The sequence below is a fragment of the Mauremys mutica genome, unplaced genomic scaffold (assembly GCF_020497125.1).
Source record: "Mauremys mutica isolate MM-2020 ecotype Southern unplaced genomic scaffold, ASM2049712v1 000816F_np12_subseq_1:25898_obj, whole genome shotgun sequence".
Taxonomy (NCBI): domain Eukaryota; kingdom Metazoa; phylum Chordata; order Testudines; family Geoemydidae; genus Mauremys; species Mauremys mutica.
The window spans coordinates 1-25,898 of record NW_025423057.1 but is presented as its reverse complement, the minus strand read 5'-3'; the positions used below and the strand labels follow the sequence as shown (position 1 = coordinate 25,898).

Sequence of the window (25,898 nt, the reverse complement as noted above, 5' to 3'; positions counted from 1 at the left end):
CAAAAGTTATAATATGAATTTGTACAGTAGAGTTCACTTAGTAATATACAATTGAATTATAGCAGCTTCTAATTCCAACAGAGAAACATTAAAGTCATGTTTATTGGAAAGCTACGTGTGTGTAGATTTCCTTGATAGAGAAATCATAATCTAAACATAATATTCAAAATAACCAAATGACAGAACCCAGCCGAAAAGCATGTGGTCCAGGCATGTTTGTCCACCCTATGTGCATTGGGGTGCCAAAATAAATGGAGGGTGGATATCTGGCAGCCGTATAAAATGCACTTCAGGATAATGTAAATATCAAGCACAGTGCTCCATCAGCTGGGCATGGAGTGAGTACTGGAACTCAATGCCTGCTTGCCACAACACCGGCTCCACACTGTGCTACATGAGTGCTTTTAAATGTGTTTATTTCTGAAGCGAGAGCATAGAACTACAGTCCCTCATTCACCACAAATGGAAGTAGAAAAAGATTGCAGGCTAGAAAATGCAGAGGGAATTGATAAGAAAAAATGCACCTAGATGGACAGGTTTAAAAACTTTTCCCCTTCTGCTTGGCAGTAAATACCCAACCGATGCGTGTTACAAATAAAACTTCATATAGTCAGTATCAGAATTTCTCTTTGCAGTGGCACGTGGAATTGTTCACACGCCTATCTAAATTATTAGCAAGAACAGTGCTGTCATAAGAAGAATCACTGAAGTTGCGTATCTTGGATCGACACTCCCCCCGCCACAATGTAGACCAGCCCTAAGAGTGGGAAGGCAAGAGAAAAGATTTAAAGCCTGATGTGTATTCAACCTGCTCATTAATTGTACGTATTACTTCCTTACAAAGGGGGCGATTCCTTTTGCCTTTTTGGGACCCAGAGCATACGGAGTTTCCAAGTATTATTCCTGAGCAGACTATGTGGGGTTCTCATCTCCTTGAGAATCCTCATGCTCCTGATCAAGCCTTCTCACAATGGAGTCAGGGCTTCCAATGGGTGTGTTGATGGACGCATGCATGGCACTAGGGCGCTGGTCCAACAAAGCCCCGTCCCCTCACAGAGCAAGGGTTGGTGGCTTGTAGCAGCAAGACATAGGTTACCCTCTAAGACTCCTAAAAAGCTGCCCACTGAACTACTTGGGCTTAGCTTGATCTTGCAGGGCTTTCCTAGCACGGCAATAGTGGTCAAAGGGAGTTACTGAGAGGTGCTGTGTTTGCGGATCCAGAGAACTTACTTGAGGAAAGGGAAAGAGGAGCAAGAAGTAGAAATGAAATCAATATGGCAGAAAAATGAACAATAATTAATTAGAAAACAAAGTTGTTGGGAGAAACTGAACCGCCAACTTGTTCTGCTGGTGGACACACTTTCTGGTGGCCTGAGGTGAAGGGTGGAGCTTAGTCCGGAGGCCTTCAGCAACAACACTGGTCCACCTCCCAGTTCTACAGGGGAGAGGAATCACCTCTTTGTTACCAATGAGGAGAAAACCTGGGCCAAAGAACAGACAAAACGTGCACATTTTATCATGTTTTCAGGTGTCCCGCTAAAGACCTCCTGTATCTTTGATAGCCAGAAGTTGATAAGATAACAGATTTAATCACATTTCCATGCTACTAACGGAGAAGTTATAGCAAATGTTATATTAGAATTGAGAATAGATATTAAAAAGGACACAATTTAATATTTGGGCTCTTAAAAGCTAAATGCCTTATTAACTGTCAGCAAAGGATATTGCTATTGCTCTTATCCGGCACTGATAACAGAGACTGAAAATAACATGGCTTTGTAAGTTTCCGTATTGTACCATTTCAACTAAGATATAGGACAAATCATTTTAAATAGTTTCCTTTTTCCCTGTCATGAACTAAGTAACGTGCTACTGATTCATTCTTTCTTTTTATTACCTTGCTCAGTTGCTCATTTTCGTGAAGTGTGATATTAAGTTGCTCTTTCAGTGTCTTTTGCTGAGCCTTGATGTTAATCATTTCCTTTTTTAAAGAAGCCAACTCAGCTGCAGACAGCTGCAGATGGGTAATCTCAGCTTGTTTCTCTTTCAATTCTATTTCCTGAGATAAAGTCTTCTCTATAGTAATAAAAAAAAATTAAGTGCTTAATTTGTGAAAGCAAACTATGTCAAATATGCAATATTAGCTTTTATGGATAACACTATCAAATGGCAATATTGACCATTTTCAATTTTTCACCTAGCAATACATTTTCTTAGTATTTCGGAATATAATTATTTATGTGTTCTAAAACTGCCTTTATACCCAAACCATGACATTGGATAGCTGAGACAATTTTAGCATTGCCAGAATTCAGTTTTGCAGAAAGAACATACTGCTACTCAAATCGCTCTATGCTTCACAATTGTAACTGTTTCTACAGCCAATCTTCACTGAGGTCCGCTGGTTTGTATTCTGAAACTCATGGTTGACAGGCAACAGTACCAATGGCTAGATAAAGAATGTTGGTGCCCTATTTGTCCGTTTTCCTCTCTTCAAAATCCAGCATAGATAAAAATGTTTAAGGTGTTTGATGAACTGATGTATGGAGTAAAATTAAGAGACACGGGCAATACAAGAGATTTCCTGTATTGCAAAGAGAATTCTATTGAATAACACCAACTTACCATATGAAACAAGACTACACATTCCCTTCCTACAGGACAAGGGAAATTCAATGTCTCCAAGACCCAGAACTTGGTGAGAAAGAGGAGCAGACAGAGGGGAAGGGAAATGATAGCAATCAACAGTTATTTGAAATACGTCAACACCTAGGGTGGAGAAGGATTATTTAGGGTGGTGATTCAAAGGGGGGTGTGGCGGGCCGGTTGCCCGCTCTAGCCCTGAAGGGGTTGGAACAACCCTGCAGAGGGCTGTGGCTGGGGAAAGCAGCAAGCCTGGGCTGATTGGGGAGGCAGCTACAGCTGGGCCAGGCCCCAATCAGGCCACAGCTGGCCCTTATAAAAGGGCTGTGAGCCAAGCACTCAGTCAGTCTCCCTCTAGCTCTGAAGGGAGAGGGACCTGGCTGCTGGGGAAGCTCAGGGTACTAGAGTGAAGCAGGGCTAGGGAAAGGCCAGAGGAGCTGGGGAGCTCCAGACTGGCAACTCCCCAGGCCGCAGGGCCTTGTCCAAGTCCCACAGAGGTACTGAGTTGCAGGGAAAGGCAGCAGGTCCAAATCCCCCGGCCAATGATGAGTGGCCATTACAGACTGCAGTCAGCCTCAGTGAAAGGGGGCTAGATGGTACTGGCAGTAGCCACTGAGACAAGGTGGAGAATAGGGGGTGGGGATTCCCTGGGGTGGGGAGACCCAGATAGTGGATTTCTGCTGGGAGCAGGAGCCTGACGGGGAGGGCACCGGGGTCTGGGAGGGACATGGGGGCCAGTGAGGAGAGGGATAGTGACCAGCAGAGGATGCTCCAGCTAGAAATGAGCTCAGTCCCTGGATGACCAGAAGGAGGCACAGCAGGGGTCAGAGGATAATCAGAGACTTGTTAGAGAGGAAGAACTGTCCGGGGGTTAAGGGTGACAGCCTAGGACTCTGGGCACCCACATTCAGTTATGTTTCAATTAAGACAAGGTATTGTTGGTTGCAGTGCAGAGCTGCAGCACAAACATCTTCTGACTTATTTTTTGTTCATAATTATTCCCTCCAGAAAATGGAGATAATGCTACCATTTGACACCTTAAGAACCACAGCTAGAAGATAGCGAAAGCAAGAAAATGGACTTAGAAGGCGTTACATTTTATTAGCTAGCCGAAAGTGCTGCCCCTTGCCAAGAATAAGATCAAAACACAAAGCACTTCTTTGGATGGCCTCATGGATTGGAGAGTGCAAAATACTGATTAAAATGGGAGCAGCACTGGGTCCATACATTTAATTTTGAAATCTCATTAAGTAAGGTTAGACTTCTACAGGGATAAGTGGGAACAGTCTCCTTCTTTACAATGGCTATTTAGCAGAATTACCTGTTCTCTTCAACCTCAATCTGCAAATTGCATTTTCCCAACCAAATGGACAAATGTAGGGAAAAGTCAAATTAGGGCTCGGCAGGTAACATTTCACCACGTTTAAGCTTGATGGAGTCCATATACAAGCTAAAGGATAATAGTTTGAGGTATATTTGTTTGCTTGGGATTTTAAAACACAGGAGCACATTGTAGTATTTAATGTGCTGACCATATAGTTCTCTTTGGGACATATTTATTCCTCATTTTAAATTGCTTTAAAACCATATAATTTTACGAGTTAGTACTATATATTTGTATAAAGAAGTTCCATCTCAGTTTGGAAAGAGAATTGCATGTATTAGCTGAAAGTTAATTTAACTGTATCACACAATGAGAACTTTTTTTTCTTGGGTATTCTTCAAATCACCATTGATAATGAGATTTAAAGAACCTCCACACTGAAGTAATAGATTGTAACAGGATTTTAAAAGGTAGAAATGTGTAGCTCACTTTTCATCTCTTCAGCGTAATTCTGGCTCTCCTTCAGGAAGTCTCTGGCTGTTTTTAGTTCTGCTTCCAGCTGCTGGATTTTTTGCAATTGTTGCTCAGACTGTAAGCAAAGAAGGTTTTTTTCCTCCATTTCCTACAACAAAACATTAGTTACAAAACAGTTGATTAAGTCAATAAACTGAGAGTAGTGTGATGTGGAATACTACCCATCTGAGTCCCATGAAGACTCTGGAAAGTTGAACTTTGGTTTCTAAACATATACATGAGTTAGGAACACAAACGGCACTCTTGGCAGTCCTCAGAGGGCAGACAATCCTTTTGGGACATCTCCTAGCTGGCACAGATCACAGCAGTACTTAGGTGGCTCAGGATATGGAACCAGGGAGCTGCAACCAGTTCTCTGGTGCCTGCCCATAACAGATCTTGACACAGGATAGAATCCAGCCCACAAAAACTGAGCGTCAGTGAAGTTAAGTGACTTGCCCAAAGCCACAGAGGGGAGTCAGTATCAGAACACAGGAGAACTTTCCAGTTCTAGCTCCTGTTCTCAGACCACCCATCTCTCAGTGTGGATGAGTCAAATATATGAAGTTGCTCTTGGTAGCAAGATAGCATTAGATGTAAAGTATTATTAGTCAGTAATAACTGGGGGCTCGGGATAGTACATTTTCTAAGCATCTTTTTTTCCAAATTTTAAGAAAAGTTAAAATACCCCATACAACTATGTCCTACCTGGGAACTGAAATAAAAGTTATTTCTAAGAAACCAACTCCTTCCACCCAACTCCTGCATTGCTGGGTAACAGATGGCATGGCACTGGTGGGACTCTACTGGAAGCAAGCCATCATTTCTTCATCTACTTACTACGAGCAGATGGGCACCAGTGCGCAGAAGCCAAATTCAAGAAAAGGGAGGGTCTGGATGGAAAACAAATTAAAACCTTGCCGACACAGCAAGTCTGTATTTTCAGCTATTTAAACAAGTCACCCACAGAACGTAACTAAAACCGTTGATGCTTCTAGTTATTTTCCTTTTGTCTCACAACCTCCTAGTCCAAACTATCCAACTGCTATACCGAAACAAACACACACACACACACACACTCTGCTATCAATCATTCTAAAAGACACAGGTGTCAAGAGACAACATTTTCAGACAATGCTGATGTATGACAAATGTTTCAAAGCTGTATGAATTCTCAGCTTCCTGTGTTCAAAGTATCAACAAAATTCAAGGGGCTGAGATGCCCAGCCCTCTTGCTGTGACTCAGCACAAGTGGCTCTGATGAAGAAGCATTCAACAAAAAGCTGGAACCAACAACCTAACATAGCTCACATAGGCCATCATTAACTCTTGCTTGAATCATCGCAATCCAATGTATTTAGACTTGAATGCTTCTGCCCTGCAAAATCTGCAAGAGTTACAGAACACAGCAGCACACCTCCTCAGTAATACAGGTTCACTCGAGTACATCAGTCCTATGTTTCACTCACTCCGCTGATTCCCCAACAGAACACTGAATCAAATCTCGATCTTTATTTTCAAAGCTGTAAAGGAAATGGGCCCAATATACCATCTTACTCTCTCAGACTTCAGTAGCTGTGTTCCTCAGGAACAACTGTCTACACATCAGAAGTAAAACTAGCAGATGCAGCAGACAGGGTTTTTTCAGGAGCTGGCCCAATACTATGAAATTCACTCCTGCAGAAACTTAGAATGACAACTAACATCACCATTTTTCGTATTTACACTCCCCGCGCCCGCCTCCCCCCCCCCACACACACACTTTGCCCTCTGGGACAGTGGTTTTCAACCTTTTTTCCATTTGCAGACCCTAGAAAATTTCAAATGGAGGTGCAGACCCCCACAGGCCACGGCTTCAAAACCAATGAAGGCAGGCAGGCTAATTAGGACACCTGGTTTATAAAGGACCTCACTTCAGTCAGTGAAGGGTGCGCAAGGTGCTGAGAGTGAGAGGGCTTGCGGCTGGAGAACTGAGGAGTACAAACGCTATCTGGCATCACGAGGAAGGTCCTGTAGTGAGGATAAAAAAGATGTTGGGAGGAGGCTATAGGGAAGTAGCCCAGGGAGTTGTAGCTGTCAAACAGGTGTTACACGTAACACTGTAGACAGCTGCGACCCACAGGGCCCTGGGCTGAAACCCAGAGTAGAGGGAGGGCCTGGGTTCCCCTCATTCCCCTCCCTCCTACTGGATATAAGAGGAGTTGACTTGGACTGTGGGTCCCACCAGAGGCGAAGATCCCTGGCCTGTCTCCCTGGCCCACTAGGTGGGTCAGCAGAGACTGTGGGGATTGTTCTCCTTCCTTTTCCCCATGCTGGCAAGTGATGTGGTTAGCTGAGTGAATGGCAGGTTTGAGACATAAAACTGGCCAAACTGAGGGCTGCCCTGAATCTCTGAGGTGAGCAAATCCGCCAATAAGTGCAGGACCCACCAAGGCAGAGGAGGAACTTTGTCACAGTCTTTTAAGATGCTCCAAAAAAGGACAGCCAGAATAAGACAGTATCGAAACCCAACTTCTGGTGGAAATACACTATTCTCCAACATAGAGCTTGCAGAGTTCCCCTGGGAGTCAGTAAGGCATAAATGGCACCAGTTCTTACTGATTTCCAGTTTAAATGATTAATTATTCCAGTTCCTTTGACTGGTTTGCTAGTAAAGCCTGTTCTGCTCTGCACAGCTTCTGTGTTAAGCTCACTGGAGTAGTTTTCCAAAGGGTGTTTCACTGCTATTGCCTATGAGGAAAACACATCACATTTTATTTGTAGTTATATTGAATCTATTTTAAAAAATTAAAAATTCCTGATGTCCCTTTAAATGATGAGCTCCAAAGATACCTTAGAAAGGAAAACAAAGCCAAAAGAATAAGCTACGTTCTGCTTCCTCCTACAGAAAGAGAAGTTTGGAGTAACTGTGGGCCATGTCTATCATAAATAAAAAAGCAGTTTTCTATTAGAGAGTGTGGATAGAAAAGAAGCAGTGCTCATATCAGAACAAGGCTAAAGGGAACGGTTGTAGGGCATTACCCCCAGATTGCCTTTGGGCCCATCTGCTACCTCAGTTTACTTTTAATCTTGCATCAAACCAGATAGCACATGTGGTGATTTTACAGTAGTGCTCTCTTGGAGGTTGGTTTATTATCATAACACAAGACTCAAACATACCCTGACCAGCCTCAATTATTCTTTTCCGCATATAATGCCTCAAGTTTTTCCAGGTCTTGATCAGAGCAGGCCCATCCTTGTAGTCCCACCCCTCTCCTAGCTGGGACTTCTGCATCCTGCAAGTCCATCAATGGAGGCTTGTCCCTACACAGTTTCCAGTTCCTTGTAATTCTCTTCCCCCAAAAGGCTTCTGCCTTGGAGTTCTGGAAAATTGTCACCTGTCCTCTTCACAGGCTCTCTGCCTGGGCACTAATGAGAGAGAGTCTCTCTCTGAACTTTTGGGGCGGGGGGGGGGTCTCTCTCTCTTGAATGACCACAGGCTGCCCTTTTACCTGCCAGCAGGCCCGGTTTAGATGCATGCTTCTGTCACATGACCCTTGTATTTATTCCCATCATACAGGGAGATGGGCTAAACCTGACAAAAGGTGCAGCTGTGCCCCAGTCTTTTAATGGACCAGCTCACCCTGTGACAGGAACATACTGCAGCTTGCTCTGACCTGTGATATATTTAGTTGCACTTAAATATTAGTCATATATAGATCTTCAAACACAATAAAGAGGACAGTTAAATTTTACATACAATAAAAACTCAGCATCACCACATCCATTTGAATAGTTCAGATATTAAAAATCCTACTTTGTCGAGTTCTGCTCGTAGAGCGTCGTTGGCTTGCTGCAAGTCCCTGTTTATCTGGTCGCACGGGAGATCCCCTCCCAGTAAGTCATGTAGCTGACAAAATACTTCCTAGAAATGTAGAAGATTGGCGGGGGGGGGAGGGGTAGGAGAGAGAAACACACACTCCGGTTACATGTTTCTTGTCAAGTTACTATAACTATTAACACTGGAAAACACGGGGGAGGGACTGTAAATCGCCTCTTTAAAAAGTTACTAATTACACTAAAGCGCTCTCTGACAGAAGCAAAAAGAGTTTAAAAACCATTTTTAAGTAAAGCATAAATTCTGTTATGGCCACTAATGGCCATGACTCACTTTGGCCAATCAGAGTAGCCTACTTCATCTGCTACACCAATACAGGTGGATGAAAAAAATACTAGCAAATAATGGAATGAGCTTATACATGGATTCAAAAGTAGATCTCCATAGCAACACTGAGCATTACAACTAAGCAACCAGACTAAGCCCCAATAACCATGATCCTTTGGGGTGGGGGGAATTCCCTTCTTTGCTGTGATTCCATGTTTAGCTTATTGCTGTCAAAATGTTTTTCATGAGGAAAATGCCTTAGTTATTTTCAATTTGACTTAACACATGACTGGGCAGCAACAGAAGTTTGGTAGAGGGGCATTGACTCCTCCCGCCCCAGGTCTGGGGGAGCAGAACTTCACCAATGCACACCTCCTAAGATCCTCAGGAATCTAGCCCATCTCCTGCAATCATTAGGAGATGCAAAGTAGATATCCATCTGGGTATCATTCGTTTTTGAGGCTTCTTCCCAGCCCCACGGTCCTTATGGTTGGGGCTCTACATGAATTTGAGAGGGGATTTATATGGGGCAATAGGGCTATGAGGGGCACGGGACGTTTAGTAGGGGGTGTTGGGGTTGGTAAGGAAAAGAGAGGGCTGAGTGGGGGAGCAGAAAGCGGAGGAAGATAGGGAGGGAAAGCACTAGGGGCGTCTCCTGGCAACAAACCTCTCTGCCAAACTTCTCTTGGCAGCAGCTGCAGGACTCCCCTCTAACAAATCAGAGCAGGTTTGTCAGCTGGAGAAGGTAGTGAAGTGCTAGTGCTTCCCCTCTGCTTTCTCCTAAGCACCCTCCTATCCTCCAGCAAGACACCTGCTCCATCCCATCTCCTCAAGCACCCCCACAGCCTGCTCCCACTCTCATTGCCAGCCAGAGACCCATCCTATGAAGTCCCCACCCTCTTGGATCCCAGTGATCCATTTCCCCAAACCTTTATGTCTCCCCACCCCCTTATTATATTCAGCCTCTCTGCCCTCAGACCCTTTCCAAAGACCCACTCCTACCCTGGGTTGGCCTGCCAGGAGCAGAAGAATGCAGGCGGGGAGGGTCAAACTCAGGAAGAAGTGAGCAAATTATTAGCAAAATGTTCAAACTTTTTTCTGATTTTATTTTTGTCATCGAACTATAAATTAGAGGTGAACAAATTGGTAGCCTGCCTGCCCAGCCTACCTTGAAGAAATATGGATTCACTTCCTCTTACCAAGTTATAACCACCAGACTACTATTATCAACAGCTAGGGAACATGGCTTTAGTCAGCTTAATTCGTGGTAGGCCAGTACATTGTTTCACTAACAAATACAGATCCATTCAAGGAACTGAGAGGGTGTGGGACCAGCAGGGCCCCATGTACCGGCGCATAAGCACAGGGCTCCAGAGGTTGCCAAAGCCGGCCCTAGGGGTACCATTACGGGGAAACAATTCTGACAGCGTGCATGTGGGCGCGCACACATCAGATATGGAATCGTCAGCGTTTTTTCTTCTACATGGACAAATACTCAATGAACAACTTGTTCACTCTGGTAATAGCAGTCTGGAGGCAACTTTAAACTTGTGGAAAAATGGGTCTCGGCTTACCTTTTCCTTTTCTTTTATTTTCTGTTCTAAGGACCGACGATTATTTTCGACAAATTGTCTCTGATGACTCAGTAGGTCGTCCATTTTTTGCTCCAACATTTCACGCTATACAAAGTTTAATCATAAATCACAGTGATGCAAGGGTAATATTTATTATTTGTACTACAATAGCAATTCCGCCCCCGCAATCAGGATTGAAATCCCACTTTAGTGGGCACTGTTTAAAAAAAAATAACAACAAAAAACGACATACATACGAGGAAGTCATGGTCTCTGCCCCAAAACTGCTTACAGTGTTCCATGACTTAGTGAACACTCACACAGGTATCCCATACCAAACTGAGAACAGATTACACTTGGCTAGAAGACAAGTGTGTGCTAAAGTTTTAATAAGTGTTTAGGCACAGGAGATAAATTCAATGCAACTTTAAATTTACAGAGAATCGGCACATTGATTGATCAGAAAAAAATTACTGAACTATTTTGAACATATTTACTAATATAATTTGCAATTCAATCGGATTTCAAACTCATGTAAAAAAGCTAGACTATAATAAGAAAAGCTCTCAACAGTCACATCTAGAGGTTATGGTGACAGAGCTATGCCAGTAACTCAGGTAATTTACAAGTAGCATCATTGTGACATCAGAAGCAGCAACCAATCAATCTTTCCTTTGCACTTTGCTATCAGTCAGTGAAGTGGAGAGGGCCTATTCACAGGTCAAAAGTTTTCATTGTTAAATTACTTGAACATCTGTATACAAACATGGTAATAACCCTGGATTGACTCATTGTCCCTGGCCTCAACCTACTCCCAGCCAAGACCTTCTCTCAATGGGGTCCTCACAGAGGTAGCAAAGAACCGCCATTACCGTACCTCTGCAGAGGCAAATTCTTAACCCCCATTCATATGATGGTATAATCTTCAGCATCCTTTATATAGGATGTAGGAAGCAGCAGAATTTTCTAACAAGCAGCAGCATTTTCTAACATTCTTAAGTAGGCAGCAGAATCTGCATGCATAGATAAAATCCCTGACAGCAAAGAGTAGGTGACAACCATCACACCTCCAGTAGACATATGTGGTGGTGCCTTTCCCCACGGCAACATAACTTCTTTAATCTAAGTGTGTATGGAGGGGCAGAAAGGGGATGGGAAAAGAGTTAAGCTAAAGAGAAATATGAAGAATCGTGGAATCCATGACTTGCATGAGCTACAATGTTCTACGGAAATAGTGGAGCTGCAACAATTGGCAGAGGCCAAAACATTCAGCTGGACTAACTTCCCCATGTTAAATAGGGTGAAAAGCCAATGATTTTCAAAGAAGGAGACAGTGGTGCTGTTAAAACATCTTTTTATGACACTTTCAAATGGCTTTAGGATATATAAAATATCTCTTTCTTAGATATTTGTTATCGTTATTCACTCTACCACAATAACAATACTGCATTGCTGGCTGCCTCATTAGAGAGTTGGCCTGCTATTTGTTCAGTCTATCAGAGCAACTTATCCATAAAGGAAAAGTTTTCAAGGTGCAGATCTTCCCCACAGCACACACTCACGTAACTGGTATTTAAAAAAAAAAAAAAAAAAAAGGTAGGGGAAAAAAGGAACCAATCACTAATCCCAAAAGTCATAGAGCAGCAGATGATCCACTAGTTTCCATGGTTCTCCTGCTATATCAATGCAGTGGCTGACCCACTAAACCAAACAACCACTTCATGCAGTGGCAAGGAAGCTCCTGCAGAGAAAGGAAGTGCTGTGCAGGCTGCTGATATCTTGCTTACCCTATCCCATATAGCAAAGTGTAGGCCTCTTCATGGATATGGAAAGATGGGGCCAAATAAGGATTTGCCTCTTAATGAGAGGCTGGGTTTGACTGGCTTTATTTCTTTACTCTTATCAGTGTACACCTGTTTGGCATATGTTTTAGCTAGCAAAAAAAAATCCATTTTATATGATTAACACACGTTTGCTCCACTAATGCAAATTATTTCAACGTTTCAATTCTATCAGTACTATAGCCACAGAAATTTCTTGGCTTCCTTGCACTGAATACAAGAGGGCCTTTTCCCCCTTGATTCTTCTGCAGCAAAACGGAGAGGTCTTGGAAGGACCCAAGATCTTGCATTCTGAGCACTTTAAAACTCTGCAGTAAGGTGTGTGAATTCTTTCCTCTCATGGAAGGGATCCAGAGGTACCACCAGAATTTAGAGGGTCCAAAGGATAGAGAAAAAATCTGTCCTGGATCATGCAGGTCTGTGACTCTAAGTGGACAGCACTGTTCTGTTTTCTTGTTTATGCATCAGCCTCACAGACTGCAATACAGTTCTACTAATAGGCTTTATTAACTTCTGCCTGTGCTGGTGCTGCATAAGCAAAAGTATGAGATGTTTTAGCTCATATAAAGCTATTTAAATCTTTTAAGGGCATAGGGAAATGGTGGACTTAAATATACAGTAGAACCTCAGAGTTACCAACTCGGGAATGGATGTTGTTCGTAACTCTGAACAAAACATGATGGTTGTTCTTTCAAAAGTTTACAACTGAACATTGTCTTAACATAGCTTTCAAACTTAACCATGCAGAAGAAAAAATGCTGCTTTCCCTTCATTTTTTAGTAATTTAACACAGTACAGTGCTGTATTTGCCTTTTTTTGCGGGGGGTGGGGTGGGGTAGAAGGGATGTGTCTCTGCTGCTGCCTAATTATGTTCTTCCAGTTCCAAACGAGATTTGTGTGGTTGACTGATCAGTTTGTATCTCTGGTGTTTGTAACTCTAAAGCTCAACTGTAAATTATGGATCCACCATTAGCAAGCACATACATAGTTAAGCTTTGTTGGAGAACTGTGTAATGAATTGTGTTAGTGAAATGTGTACTAAGTAATGTTAGAGAAATTATTATATACAATTCTGGAAGAAAATAGGAATGTTTGCTTTTTGTAGGTAGTTCTGCTGCTTGAGATTGTCAGATTTTGCTGAAACAGTCTGTAAATCAGAAAATTGTTTTTTGTGTCTCATCTATAAAGTTCTTGACCAAGCAGATAGCAGGGTATAGAAGAGAGCTGTTAGCTTTCAGTAAGTCAGGTACAATCCCTCATCCCCCCACCCATCCATTCAACCAGCTAACAAGTTTTTTTTTAATCACAATATTAATAAAATTCACTGCTTGTTCTCTCACCTTATTCTTGGCTTTGATTATTTCAATGACAGAAGACCCCAAACTCTTCATATATTCCATAGTTACTAATATAATTTGCAATTCAATCAGATTTCAAACTCATGTAAAGAAGCTAGACTATAATAAGAAAAGCTCTCAACAGTCACATCTAGAGGTTATGGTGACAGAGCTATGCCAGTAACTCAGGTGATTTACAAATAGCATCATTGTGACATCAGAAGTACCGACCAATCAATCTTTCCTGTGCAATTTGCTCAGTAACTCAGGTGATTCATAAGTAGCATCATTGTGACATCAGAAGTGGCAACCAATCAATCTTTCCTCTGCACTTGGCTATCAGTCAGTGAAGTGGAGAGGGCCTATTCACAGGTCAAAAGTTCTCATTGTTAAATTACTTGAACATTTGTATACAAACATGGTAATAACCCTGGATTGACTCAATGTCCCTGGCCTCAACCTACTCCCAGCCAAGACCTTCTCTCAATGGGGTCCTCACAGAGGTAGCAAACAACCGCCATTACCGTACCTCTCCAGAGGAAAATTCTTAACCCCCATTCACAGGATGGTATAACCTTCAGCATCCTGTATATAGGATGTAGAAAGCAGCAGAATTTTCTAACAAGCAGCAAAATTGTACAAGTCAGGTAGAATCCCTCATCCCCCACCTGCCCATTCAACCAGCTAACAAGTAAAAACTCAAGGCCACAGAAACAGATGAGTACGAAGAATAAAAATTGCAGTTGTACTATAAGTACAACTGCATGCAGCCAGGGAGCGTGACAGCAAGGAATAGCTGCGTTGGGAACTACACAGATATAAGTACGTTTTAGCAGGATAAGCAAAAAATTTATTAATCTGGGTTAGTTATTGTGATTTATGCAGGCGACTCTTTTAATTAGGGGGTTAGAGTAGAATATATATGGATAAAGACACGGATAAGGTAGCTTCCTCTACTGAGTCTGCGCAAAGTTACAGAACAGAGGATTAAAAAAAATTAGATGATTGACATAATAGTGGAGAAGAGACAGAGGAAAAATAGCCAAGCATAGCAGAGATTTGAAAAGAGTCACCCTGTCCCCAAGAAAGATAACTTGAGCACTTCCTTGTCTTGCCTTATCTTTTTTTGCATGTTTATGTAATTCATAAGTGATAGTAGCATTGTCTAAAAACATATATAATAAAGGCTAAAATAAATTGTTTAAGCCTAAATTGAAGTGGATTTGGTTTTCACCCAACATGTTGACATTTGCATTTAAAGTGGAACTAAAAATCCCTGTTTCACAGTATAATAAATGAATCTACTTTCCAAGTTTAGCAGAGTTACACTTTAGATTACATTAATTTTTTGCATAAAATAGTTTCTTACTTTGCCAGAGAAATTTCTTTTTTCAAAATCACAATATTAATAAAATTCACTGCTTGTTCTCTCACCTTATTCTTGGCTTTGATTATTTCAATGACAGAAGACCCCAAAATCTTCATATATTCCATAGTTACTAATATAATTTGCAATTCAATCGGATTTCAAACTCAAGTAAAGAAGCTAGACTATAATAAGAAAAGCTCTCAACAGTCACATCTAGAGGTTATGGTGACAGAGCTATACCAGTAACTCAGGTGATTTACAAGTAGCATCATTGTGACATCAGAAGAACCAACCAATCAATCTTTCCTCTGCAATTTGCTCAGTAACTCAGGTGATTCATAAGTAGCATCATTGTGACATCAGAAGTAGCAACCAATCAATCTTTCCTCTGCACTTTGCTATCAGTCAGTGAAGTGGAGAGGGCCTATTCACAGGTGAAAAGTTCTCATTATTCACTTACTTGAACATCTGTATACAAACATGGTAATAACCCTGGACTGACTCATTGTCCCTGGCCTCAACCTACTCCCAGCCAAGACCTTCTCTCAATGAGGTCCTTACAGAGGTAGCAAAGAACAGCCATTACCGTACCTCTGCAGAGGCAAATTCTTAACCCCCATTCATATGATGGTATAATCTTCAGCATCCTGTATATAGGATGTAGGAAGCAGCAGAATTTTCTAACAAGCAGCAGCATTTTCTAACATTCTTAAGTAGGCAGCAGAATCTGCATGCATAGATAAAATCCCTGACAGCAAAGAGTAGGTGACAACCATCACACCTCCAGAAGGCGTATGTGGTGGTGCCTTTCCCCACGGCAACATAACTTCTTAATCTAAGTGTGTATGGAGGGGCAGAAAGGGGATGGGAAAAGAGTTAAGCTAAATAAATATGAAGAATCATGGAATCCATGACTTGCATGAGTTACAATGTTCTACCCAATACACATGGAAATTGTGGAGCTGCAGCAATTGGCAGAGGCCAAAACACTCAGCTGGACTAACTTCCCCATGTTCTCAGGCATTCCTGCACCCCTCAGAGTTTCTCCACTAATCTCAACTCAGAGTGCCTGCAAAGTTCAGTAGCTCCACCAGAACCTCCAGTTCTCCTGGTACCCACAGAACCTGAGGGACCCCTGTCATACTTCAAGTACTACAATATTCCCTGTTTCTTAGCTCCCCCATTGTTCTCTGCATAACACCGGGGGCTCTCTGCCAGCTTTCTTTCTTTGCATGGGAAAGATTTCAAAATGTCTTAAAGAAATTATCAAGAAAATCCCCAGGCAGAAACCAAACCAAACAAATCATTAAACTCTGTGAGTAAAGTTGACAGTACATGTAAGTTTTGGGTTTTTTTAAATTCGTAATGCTGCAGTTATCAAAAACAGACAAAATGAAGCATCGGAAACCAAGGTAATTCAGAGTTAAGATCAAAATAAAAGACAGCCTAACATTTGAAAAGTAGGCAAGGTCAGGGCTGGCTCCAGGCACCAGTGTAGCAAGCAGGTGCCTGGGCAGCCAATGAAGAGAGGGGTGGCACGTGCGGCAGTTCGGCGGCAATTCAGCAGTGGGGCCGTCACTCCCTCTCGGAGCGAAGGACCTGCCGCCGAATTGCCGCCGTAGAAGAAGCAGCGGTAGAGCTGCCACCAATCGCGAATGCGGCTTCTTTTTATTATTATTTTTTGCTGCTTGGGGCGGCAAAAATGCTAGAGACGGCCTTGGTTCAGATGCAAGTCTGTGACAACTGTCAGTAGGAACACAGCATGCGTCCAAAAAGACACTTTGTCCGGACATAAGATAAGCATAAGCATAAGCTGGGTCTGCATAAAAGCTTGGAGTTCTCCATCCTTCTCTTTGAGGAGATCTTAGTCTGGGATCATCTGTGGACTCTTCCGTGCCCTGTACCTTTTTCACAGAAAGCTTCTTGTCCAACATGCCAGATTTTGAAAGAGGATGTTGCTGATGAGGCCCAGGAAGTGAGGGACCCAGTACTAGCACTCTAAGGAGCAGAGAAGGCATTTACAGGATGGTTATCTGACCCAGGGCCTGAAGCTACTCTCATTGCTTTACCCATTAAGTACATCTGCAGCACCTTTTACCACCCAGGAGGCTGTCACTGAGTGTGTTTGTCTCCTTCGAACTGGTAGTGACGCTGCAGGGCCAGGGGGTTGCTCCCATTCCCATAGAATCCATGCATGTGGCACAGCAATTTTGCTTCCTGGGCTCCAGCTGGCAAGCACCTCCAGAGGCTCAGAGGGGTCACAGGTACAGCATAGAGCCTGGACAGCATCAGACTCCAGACACTTACGAACAGCAGGGTGCTGGCACACCAGTGGGATGTCATGGCTCATGGACGGGACCTGTGAGGGGGCAGAGAAGAGAGACAAACTTCCCACGCTCCCCCCATATATACTGGGAGAATCTGGGATCAATATTACAGAGTGAACATGAAGCGGTGACCTATGTGAGGGTGGCCATAATAAGTAAAGGACTTTTCTGGCCTTTTCCTGTCTTAACATCGGGGTAGGCACTGACCAGCCCACTTGATGCGTATTTTCCAATGGCCCAAAGCCGTTCCTTCTTGCTGGCCAAGATGGGTGGCCAACAGGATGGAGAAGACAGGGTCAGGTGGTTTATCCTGCCATTCTCTGAGCTGTGAAGAACGAAAACCATTTTCGCCAGGGTTTCCCATTTTTTCCATTCAGGATTTCTCCCTGACACACACTGGGGCTGGCCCGATTCACCAAAGAGCAGCGGCCATCCCAGGTGCATGTAAAGAACTGCTTAGCAGTGACAGAGGCGGTGTGGGTTTTAATAGGGATGGCTTCCACCCTGGATCTTTCTCAAACAAAGTCAGTGGATTTATACACAGTTGAGGAACTGTGACAGCTAGAAACAGGGCCGCCCAGAGGATTCAGGGAGCCTGGGGCAGGGCCGGGTCTTCGACGGCAATTCAGCGGCAGGTCTCTCTCGGAGGGAAGGGCCTGCCACCAAATGCGGACGAAGAATGAAGTGGTGGCAGTAGAGCAGCCTAAGTACAGCCGATCGCAGCTTTTTTCTTTTTCTTTTTGGCCCCCTGCCGCTGGTGGCGCTTGTTCTCACCGGCTGGTGCTCCGAGGCTTTGGCAGCACTTCAGCAGCAGGTCCTTCACTCGCTCCGAGTCTCCCGCGTCACTGAAGGACCCGCGGCCGAAAACCCGGAGCGAGTAAAGGGCCCACTGCCGAAAACCCAGAGCAGCTCACGGGGCCCCTGCAGGGTCCGGGGCCTGGGGCAAATTGCCCCACTTGCGCCCCTCCCCCCCCCGGGTGGCCCTGGCTAGAAACTGAACCAAATTTCTCAGCACCTACACTCTTGCTTGCTACAGGCAATGATTCATTCTGAGCTAACTCAGTCAACTCACTTCCACACCCTTCAGTTGCAGCAAAGTGCTTGCAAAAAGCTACATGAGGTTTTATTCCTTCAGGAGCACCTTTAGGCAACAATTCATTTCCCCCAGAAATGTTGTCCTTTCCCTTTTCAGCTAGGGGTTTGCTCTAGAGAAACATCTTCCTGAGCATCTTTCTGGGTTTCAGCTGAATCCAGAACAACTTCTGAGACAACGGACATCAGCATAAGCTGAGAGCATGGGTGGCAAGTTTGTAGAAATTTTGGTGGTGCCCAGAACCCGCCGCCCAACTCTGCCCCCCCAAACTCCACCCCCACCTGCCTAAGGCTTTGGGAGGAGGTTTGGGGGGAGGGGTGGGGTGCAGATCCAGGGCTGGGGATTAGGGTGCAGAAGGGGTGCAGGGTGCAGGCTTTGGGATGCAGTTTGGGTGCAGGCTGGGGGTGGGGGCATAGGAAGGGGTTGAGGGATGCAGGCTCTGGGAGGGAGTTTGGGGGTGGGAAGAGGTGTTGTGGGAAGGGGGGAGGGGGTGCACCCTCTGGGAGGGAGTTTGGGGATAGGAGGGAGTGCAGGGGTGAGGGCTGTGGGGCTGAGGATGAGGGATTCATGATGCCGGAGGGGGCTCAGGGCTGGGGCTGAGGATTAGGGTGTGGGGGGGATGAGGGCTCTGGCTGGGGCTGAGGATTAGGATGCGGGGGGCTGAGGGCTCTGGCTGGGAATGAGGGTGTGTGTGTGTGTGTGTGTGTGTGTGTGTGTATATATATATATATATATATATATATATATATATCTAGTTTCTTGTCTGGTGAAAAAAATTTCCCTGGAACCTAACCCCACCCATTTATATTAATTCTTCTAGGGAAATTGGATTTGCTTAACAACGTTTCACTTCAAGTCATATTTTTCAGGAACGTAACTACAATGTTAAGCGAGGAATTACTGTACTGCAATGTTGCACGGTAGCGAAACATGGGTGCTGACAGAGGAGCAGGAACTGTCTGGAGAGGGTGATGGAAAGAAGAATTCTGGGAATTTCAATCCACGACAAAGTCCCCAATGAAGAGATCAGACAGCAGAGTGGAGTGCTGAGCATTGTTGTTGAGAGCATGCATAGTAGAATGCGATAGGCCTGGCATATAGTGAGGCTCACTGACAATCGATGGACTGCAGCTGCACTCGGCCAAACTCCAAAGAGATGGGAAGATGTTATGATGAAAAGACATGGCCGCACATGGAGAAGGAAGGCCCTGATACGAGAAGAATGCAAGACGTGGTGTGATCGGCGCAAAGGAGACGACGGCTGAAGGACTGATCGATCAAGGTGAATTTCTAGTAATAAATAGTCTCAAAAATGTGTTTTGGAAATTTAATGAAACATTGATATACCGAAGGAATACTGCTAATGTAATGTGTGGTTTGGTACTTAACTGAATTTCTATTCAATTTTATTTCAAACAAGTCTCTACACAATTATTTACAGAACATAGTACAACAATCACCTATATTAACAACATGTTGAGAAATAAAAATGGATCTGTCCATTCATTCAATACAGCGTTACTGACATAGTTATCAGTAAATGTTTAACAACAAGACGTGTAAAAATGATTTCGTGTTCAAAGTATTATACAAATTATTTTGACAAAAAATAGTGAGCATATAGTTTTCATACATAGTCATGAAAACTATTGATCTTCCAAAGGTTATTTTGATCTGAAGTAAGGTGACCATTTTTTTCAAATTTTTTCAAATTCAGTAGATCAGCAAGTTGAGGCAGCAGCTGCTGCCAGCCAGCTCCCTCCATCCTGAAACCATATCCTGCCCACCCCTGCTCTATGGAGATGGCCCGGTGGGGTAAAGGAGCGGGGGGCGGGGGACATCCTGACATTAGCACCCCTCCTTCCCCCGCACCCCCCACGGCAAGCAGGATTCTCCCAGGAGCAGCTCCAAGGCAGAGAGCAGGAGCAGAGCAGGCAGAGGGGGGAGGGACAGCTGAACTGCTGGCAATTGATAGCCTGCTGGGCGGCTGCCATACAAGGAACTTAAGGGAGCGGGGAGCTGATGGGGGGGCTGCCCCACCAGCTAGCTGCAACGGGCCGCTCTTCCTGCAAGTGGTGGACAAAGCAGGTGGCTGCCAAACAACATTATAAGGGATCATTGCGCAACTTTAAACAAGCATGTTCCCTAACTGATCAGCAACATAACAATGAAACAACTTTAACTGGGAGGACTTTAAGTGAGGAGTTACTGTAACCACTTGACTACATTTCTCTCAGAATATGGTGTAGAACTCAGGCTTCCTGAGTCGTAACATTCCTCAGCTGTCAGCAAATAGCTGGAAACACACGGGTAAAATATGTGCCTCAACTCCTAGTGGCTGGCCTACATAGAGGATGATTCCAGGTACTCCGCTAGCTCAGGCAGAGGTCTGTATGTGGATCTAAAGGTTCTAACCCTGCTGATGAACCATATGGAGTCAAAACGGTTCCAAATGCTGGAACATCTGGGGTTTTTTCAGTTTGCTCTTTTAAAAATAGAGGAAATTAATATATACACAGAGCTGCAAAGTCAACCACTCAAAAGTTGGAAATGCCAGACCCAAGGTTGCCTGTTCAACTGTACTTTGGCCATTTTGTTTTCATTCATTATAATAATCTTTACATGATCAAATCCAGAGGACCCCTGCCTCAGTTAGTGCACAGTGTGGTCAGTGTTCAGGGAACGAATCAGGGTTGTGGGGAGAATGAAGATGTCTGTTAGGACCCCTGCCTTATTTGTTTGCAGTCGTTGGAAGGTGCGTGGTGGACGAGGCAGGGGACTTCAGGAAGAGAAAGGATGGTCTTGTGATTTAGGCAGTTGAGTGTCACTCCTGATTCTATCCCTGCATCTGCTAGAGTTCCTATGTGATGCTAAGCAAGCCATTTAAACCAAACTTTCCTGGGATGGTTCCTCATTTTCTGGGTGCTCAGCATGAGAATCGGGGGTCCGATTTTCAGAAGTGCTCAGGCCTCACAGTTGCAACAGAAGTCCACAGGAGTTGTGCTTGGAACAAAGTGCTAAACTCTGAAAAATCAGGCCATGGACATTTTAATCAAATTAGCGTATACTTTTGACACTAATATCTCCGTGTCTCAGTTCCCCATTTGGAAGAGAGGAGGATAATCCCACCTTTATCTCACCAAAGCGAAATTGCCCAGTGACCCTACTGATTTTTTGGCAGGCTGTTTATTTCTGATGTACTATTTTTTTAAATTGGTGTTGGTTTTTGTCTCTATCGCTAGTTGCTCTTCACATTTGTTTTTATCCTGCCTAATTATACTTTTACATATAGGGTGACCAGATGTCCCGATTTTATAGGGACAGTCCCAATATTTGGGGATTTTTCCTATATAGGTGCCTATTACCCCCCACCCCATCCTGATTTTTCACACTTTCGGTGTGGTCACCCTATTTACATATGAGTTGCCAGAGTTTATGCTCCTTTCTATTTACCTAAGTATAAGGTGACCATTTTTTTCAAATTTAAAACCAGGACATTTAAAATAGCTCAGCCAGCATGAGTAATAGTCGCTGTCGTAGAATATAAATTGAAAAAAATATTGAGGAGTATGCCTATCTTTTTTTTTTCTTTAAGTGAAAGAATACAATAAAATGTACTTCTTTTATTTTATATTATATATTATGAAAGTAATTTTGCGAAAAAAAAATATTTGATATGGGTAGATTAGTACATAATTGTTATACTTAGGATTTTGGGATCCAAGTAATAAAGAAACAAGTGTAGCAGTAAAACAAAATGGTTTTAATAAAAAATGGTACAAAAGTACTTAATCTACATTCCTAATTTTGCTTCTTATATTTTTGTGAAGAGTGGATTGATTTTAATAATAATTCGTTTTCCTGGATGTTTTTATAAAATTCCATGCAAGTTTGGTTAAAATTGTATTTAGTAATTAGCAAACATTTCAAAGTTTCAACATGTACTTGAGTTTTATCACTGGACCAGATATTGTTCATAAAAGAAAAAAGACGTTCGGCAGGTGCATTGGTTCCTGGTAAACAGAGACAATATTCTACCAATTTTCCAATATTTTTGTAGGAAACATCATTTTCACTGAAGGCTTTGAATATTTCAGTCCATCTGTTCGATAGTGGTACAGAATTTTGTCTCCAGTGAGTAATTTTTTCATGTGTAATGTAGCGCAGGACAAAGCAGGTTTCATCAAACAGTTCATCTTCTACTAAATTGATTTCAGAAAAATACTGAAGAATGTAATCACTGCAAACTTGAATGTTGTCACCATTTCTCTTTCTCCTCGTCATTGATTGGATTATGAAGACAGCCACTTACGAGCGTAGGAACGGAATTCAGTGGACGTTGTGGACCCAGCTTGATGACCTGGACTTTGCCGACGACCTTGCACTCCTTTCACACAGCAAACAGCAGATGCAAGAGAAGATCAACGTAGTGGCAGCCACGTCAGCACAGGTCGGCCTCAACATCCACAAGGACAAGACCAAGATCCTCAAGATTAACTCCATCAGCAATGACCCAGTCACACTGAATGGAAGCCCCCTGGAACAAGTGCAGTCTTTTACCTACCTAGGCAACATTATCGATCAGCAGGGTGGCACAGATGCAGACATCAAAGCAAGGATTGGTAAGGCAAGAGCAGCCTTCCTACAGCTCAAGAACATCTGGAGGCTCCAGAGAGCTATCTTTGGCAATAAAGATTCGACTGTTCAATTCCAATGTGAAACAGTCTTACTGTATGGAGCTGAACCTGGAGGACAACTAAAACAACTGCTAGGAAGATCCAGACCTTCATTAATAGCTGCCTTAGAAGGATTCTTCAGATCCGCTGGCCAGACACCATCAGTAACATCCACCTCTTGGAGAGGACTCGTCAACCTCCAGCAGAGGAAGAAATTAGAAGAAGAAGGTGGGGCTGGATAGGACACACACTACGCAAGCAGCCAACCAACATCACCAGACAGGCATTGCGGTGGAACCCCCAAGGCAAGCGGAAAAGAGGCCGTCCAAGAAACACCTGGCGACACGACCTTCAGGCTGATTGCACAAAAATGGGCTATACCTGGAACCAGTTAGAGCAAATGGCCCAGGATAGAGGACTCTGGAGATCTGTTGTTGGCGGCCCATACCCCGACTGGGGTGACGGGCATGAATGAAAGAATGTAGCGCAGGACAAAGCAGGTTTCATCAAACAGTTCATCTTCTACTAACTTGATTTCAGAAAAATACTGAAGAATGTAATCACTGCAAACTTGAATGTTTGTCATGGGTGAGTTTAGTGTTTAACAAAACCCAATTGAATTTTTCGGTATGCTTAATAGGTCCTTCCCATTCCTCTAGATATTGAATCCATGTGTCATAAAATTCCTCCACTTTTTCTTTGAAAATAGCAGGTTTTAATATGCCTTCTTCCTCAAGCTGCTTCAAATTTTGCCGCACCTGTAACGGCAAGAAAACGTTGGCTTTTCTGTCAGCTAATTTTGTTTTTAAGTCACTGTAAATATTACTAGTTTCTATAATAGAAATCTCCTGTCCTTCTATTTTCAAAATAGCATTGTGGAACATTGATGACACGTTATGCAAAAAAGTAAAGCCAAGACTCTGTCTCTGAATTATCAAAATAATTTGTGATAATTGTGGGGCTCTTCTCGTTTGAGGCAAAATATGATTTTAAGGCAGGATATATTTGTAGGACGCGCTCAATCGCGGGTCGTAACGCCAACCATCATGTGACACTGTATCCCAAGACTTTCTTATATTCGATGTCCACGAATTCACAAAATTCTTTCAATTCATTAATGCACACTGTATATATATAAAAGTATGAATAAATAGAAATAAAATTTGCAGCATCTAAATCCTCTTCCAATAACTGTTTCGCATAAGGCACCAGCACATCGGTAACTTTTGCCTCGCATTTTGTTCTAGAACATGTAAACCTGGCATCAAAACATGTTTTAATCAGTTTGCAGGTACAATCCATTGATCGGAATGAGTGATTATGCATTACTGTGTGGTACGCCCATAAACCTTCAGCTGCAGCTAGTTTTCTTTCAGCATCTTCAAATTGTTTTTTCTTAAAATATGATGTCACACTCGTACTTGCAATTGCTGCAGACATGGCCCGTTTATGTTTTGACTGTTTGTATGTGGTTTTCAATGTCGGTTTTTCCACTGTTTGCAATAGAAAATATACTTCTGCATTTTGACACATTCCACCTCACTATTGTCATTATTAGTACTTGTCTTTGATGAATGTATATTTCGATTTTAACTTGTCATTGAAGACACACTTCCGTCGTTTTGGCGCCATGGGTGTCCAAAAATAAACAATTTATTACAAACTTTGTTGGATGTCGCTCTTGGTCCGAGGGGGCGAAGTCACAAGTCCAGGATCGAGGGGGGCGAAGATGCCGGTCCTGGTCCAAAGGGGTGAAGTCATCGGGTCCTGGCGAAGCAGCGAGGTGCGCCGTTGAAAACGGCGGAGCGAAAAGCTCGAGTAACCAAGAGAGCGCGGAGCTCTGAGGGCCCAGTGTCACAGTCCGAAGATGCCAGATCACTGGTGCCTGTCCTGTGCTGCGGAGGGCCTTTTATAGTCCGAAGCTAACACCGAATTGGTCGATTTTGGCAGGCTCTGTGTGATGACGTCATCATCGAGTTCCCACGGTCGGGCTGTATGTAATGCGCGGGAGTATTATCGAAGAGTCGCCGGGGCCACAAGATAGTGAGAGTGCGTGTGCTGAATGCTGAGTATTGCCGAGATCACAACGACGAGAAACCGTTGTGTAAAATAAAACAGATTTAGGTGGTTTATCAAGGATTGATTTGATGTACTCAATCTTTTGATAAATTAATAATTTTTGATTTTGTAGTCTAAACTGTACTGGTTACGTCTCAATGTCCAAAAAACCAGTACTGTACTGGTAAAACCAGTACGTATGGTCACTTTAATCTGAAGTGATATAAATGCAGGCTAGTAGTATAAGGGCCGTACCATCAATCAAACCCTAACCCTGCTCCTTGACCCCTTAACCTGTCCCTTGACCCCTTAAACACCACCTTACTGTCCCCAGAAGTCCCGCCCCAGAGGATATTACTTCTGGGGTCAAGGTAGCCAGATGACCAGAAGCAAGTATGCCATGTGACCCCTCTAGAATTCCGTCCACTGCCTTACCCATCAGGATGGGTATTGTGCCATTAGCAGTGCCCTGAGAGGAGATTTGACCAATCAGGGTGAGTTGCGGGGTGGGGTGAGCTGTCCGTAAGGGGGTTGTGTGACCCCCTCTAAGAACTTCTCCACCATCCTCTACCAATCAGGAAGGGTTTCAGCTGCTGGGGACCACCTGAGAGGAGATTAGACCAATCAAGGCAAGTTCTGGGGTGGAGTGAGCCATTTGGAAGTGGGTTGTGTGACCCCTCTAAGAACTCCACCTATTTCCCTCTACCAATCAGGATGGGGTTCAACCCGATAGGACCACCCTGAGAGGAGATTTGACCAATCAGAGTGAGTGCTGGGGTGGGGTGACCTGTTCGGAAGTAGGTCATGTGGCCCTCTAAGAAACTCCTCCCAACGCCCTCTGCCAATCAGAGAGCAGCACCATTACCCCATAAGTCCCAGCTCTGGGCAGAGGAGGCCATCTCTGACCAAGGACACGTGTTTTAGAAATTGTGGAAAGGCTGCTGAGAGGAAACATGGACTCCTTTACCATCCCTGTGAGAAGTTTGGACTTTGTTTTAG

At 43.6% G+C, this 25,898-nt stretch overlaps 2 protein-coding genes across 2 annotated transcripts; both read right to left on the bottom strand.

Moving 5' to 3' along the window:
* Positions 1 to 1,821: 1,821 nt before the first annotated feature.
* Positions 1,822 to 5,062, bottom strand: LOC123357594 (centromere protein F-like). The gene is made up of 2 exons (XM_045000728.1): positions 4,457 to 5,062; positions 1,822 to 2,076 (listed from the first exon to the last, which is right to left on the bottom strand). Exons 1-2 carry the CDS (start codon positions 4,584 to 4,586, stop codon positions 1,823 to 1,825), a joined length of 384 nt encoding a protein of 127 aa, XP_044856663.1. The 5' UTR covers positions 4,587 to 5,062; the 3' UTR covers position 1,822.
* Positions 5,063 to 8,234: 3,172 nt separating this feature from the next.
* LOC123357595 (centromere protein F-like) lies at positions 8,235 to 13,525 on the bottom strand. The gene is made up of 3 exons (XM_045000729.1): positions 13,380 to 13,525; positions 10,199 to 10,303; positions 8,235 to 8,384 (listed from the first exon to the last, which is right to left on the bottom strand). The coding sequence occupies exons 1-3, from the start codon at positions 13,437 to 13,439 to the stop codon at positions 8,235 to 8,237; spliced, it is 315 nt and encodes a 104-aa protein (XP_044856664.1). The 5' UTR covers positions 13,440 to 13,525.
* Positions 13,526 to 25,898: the final 12,373 nt, after the last annotated feature.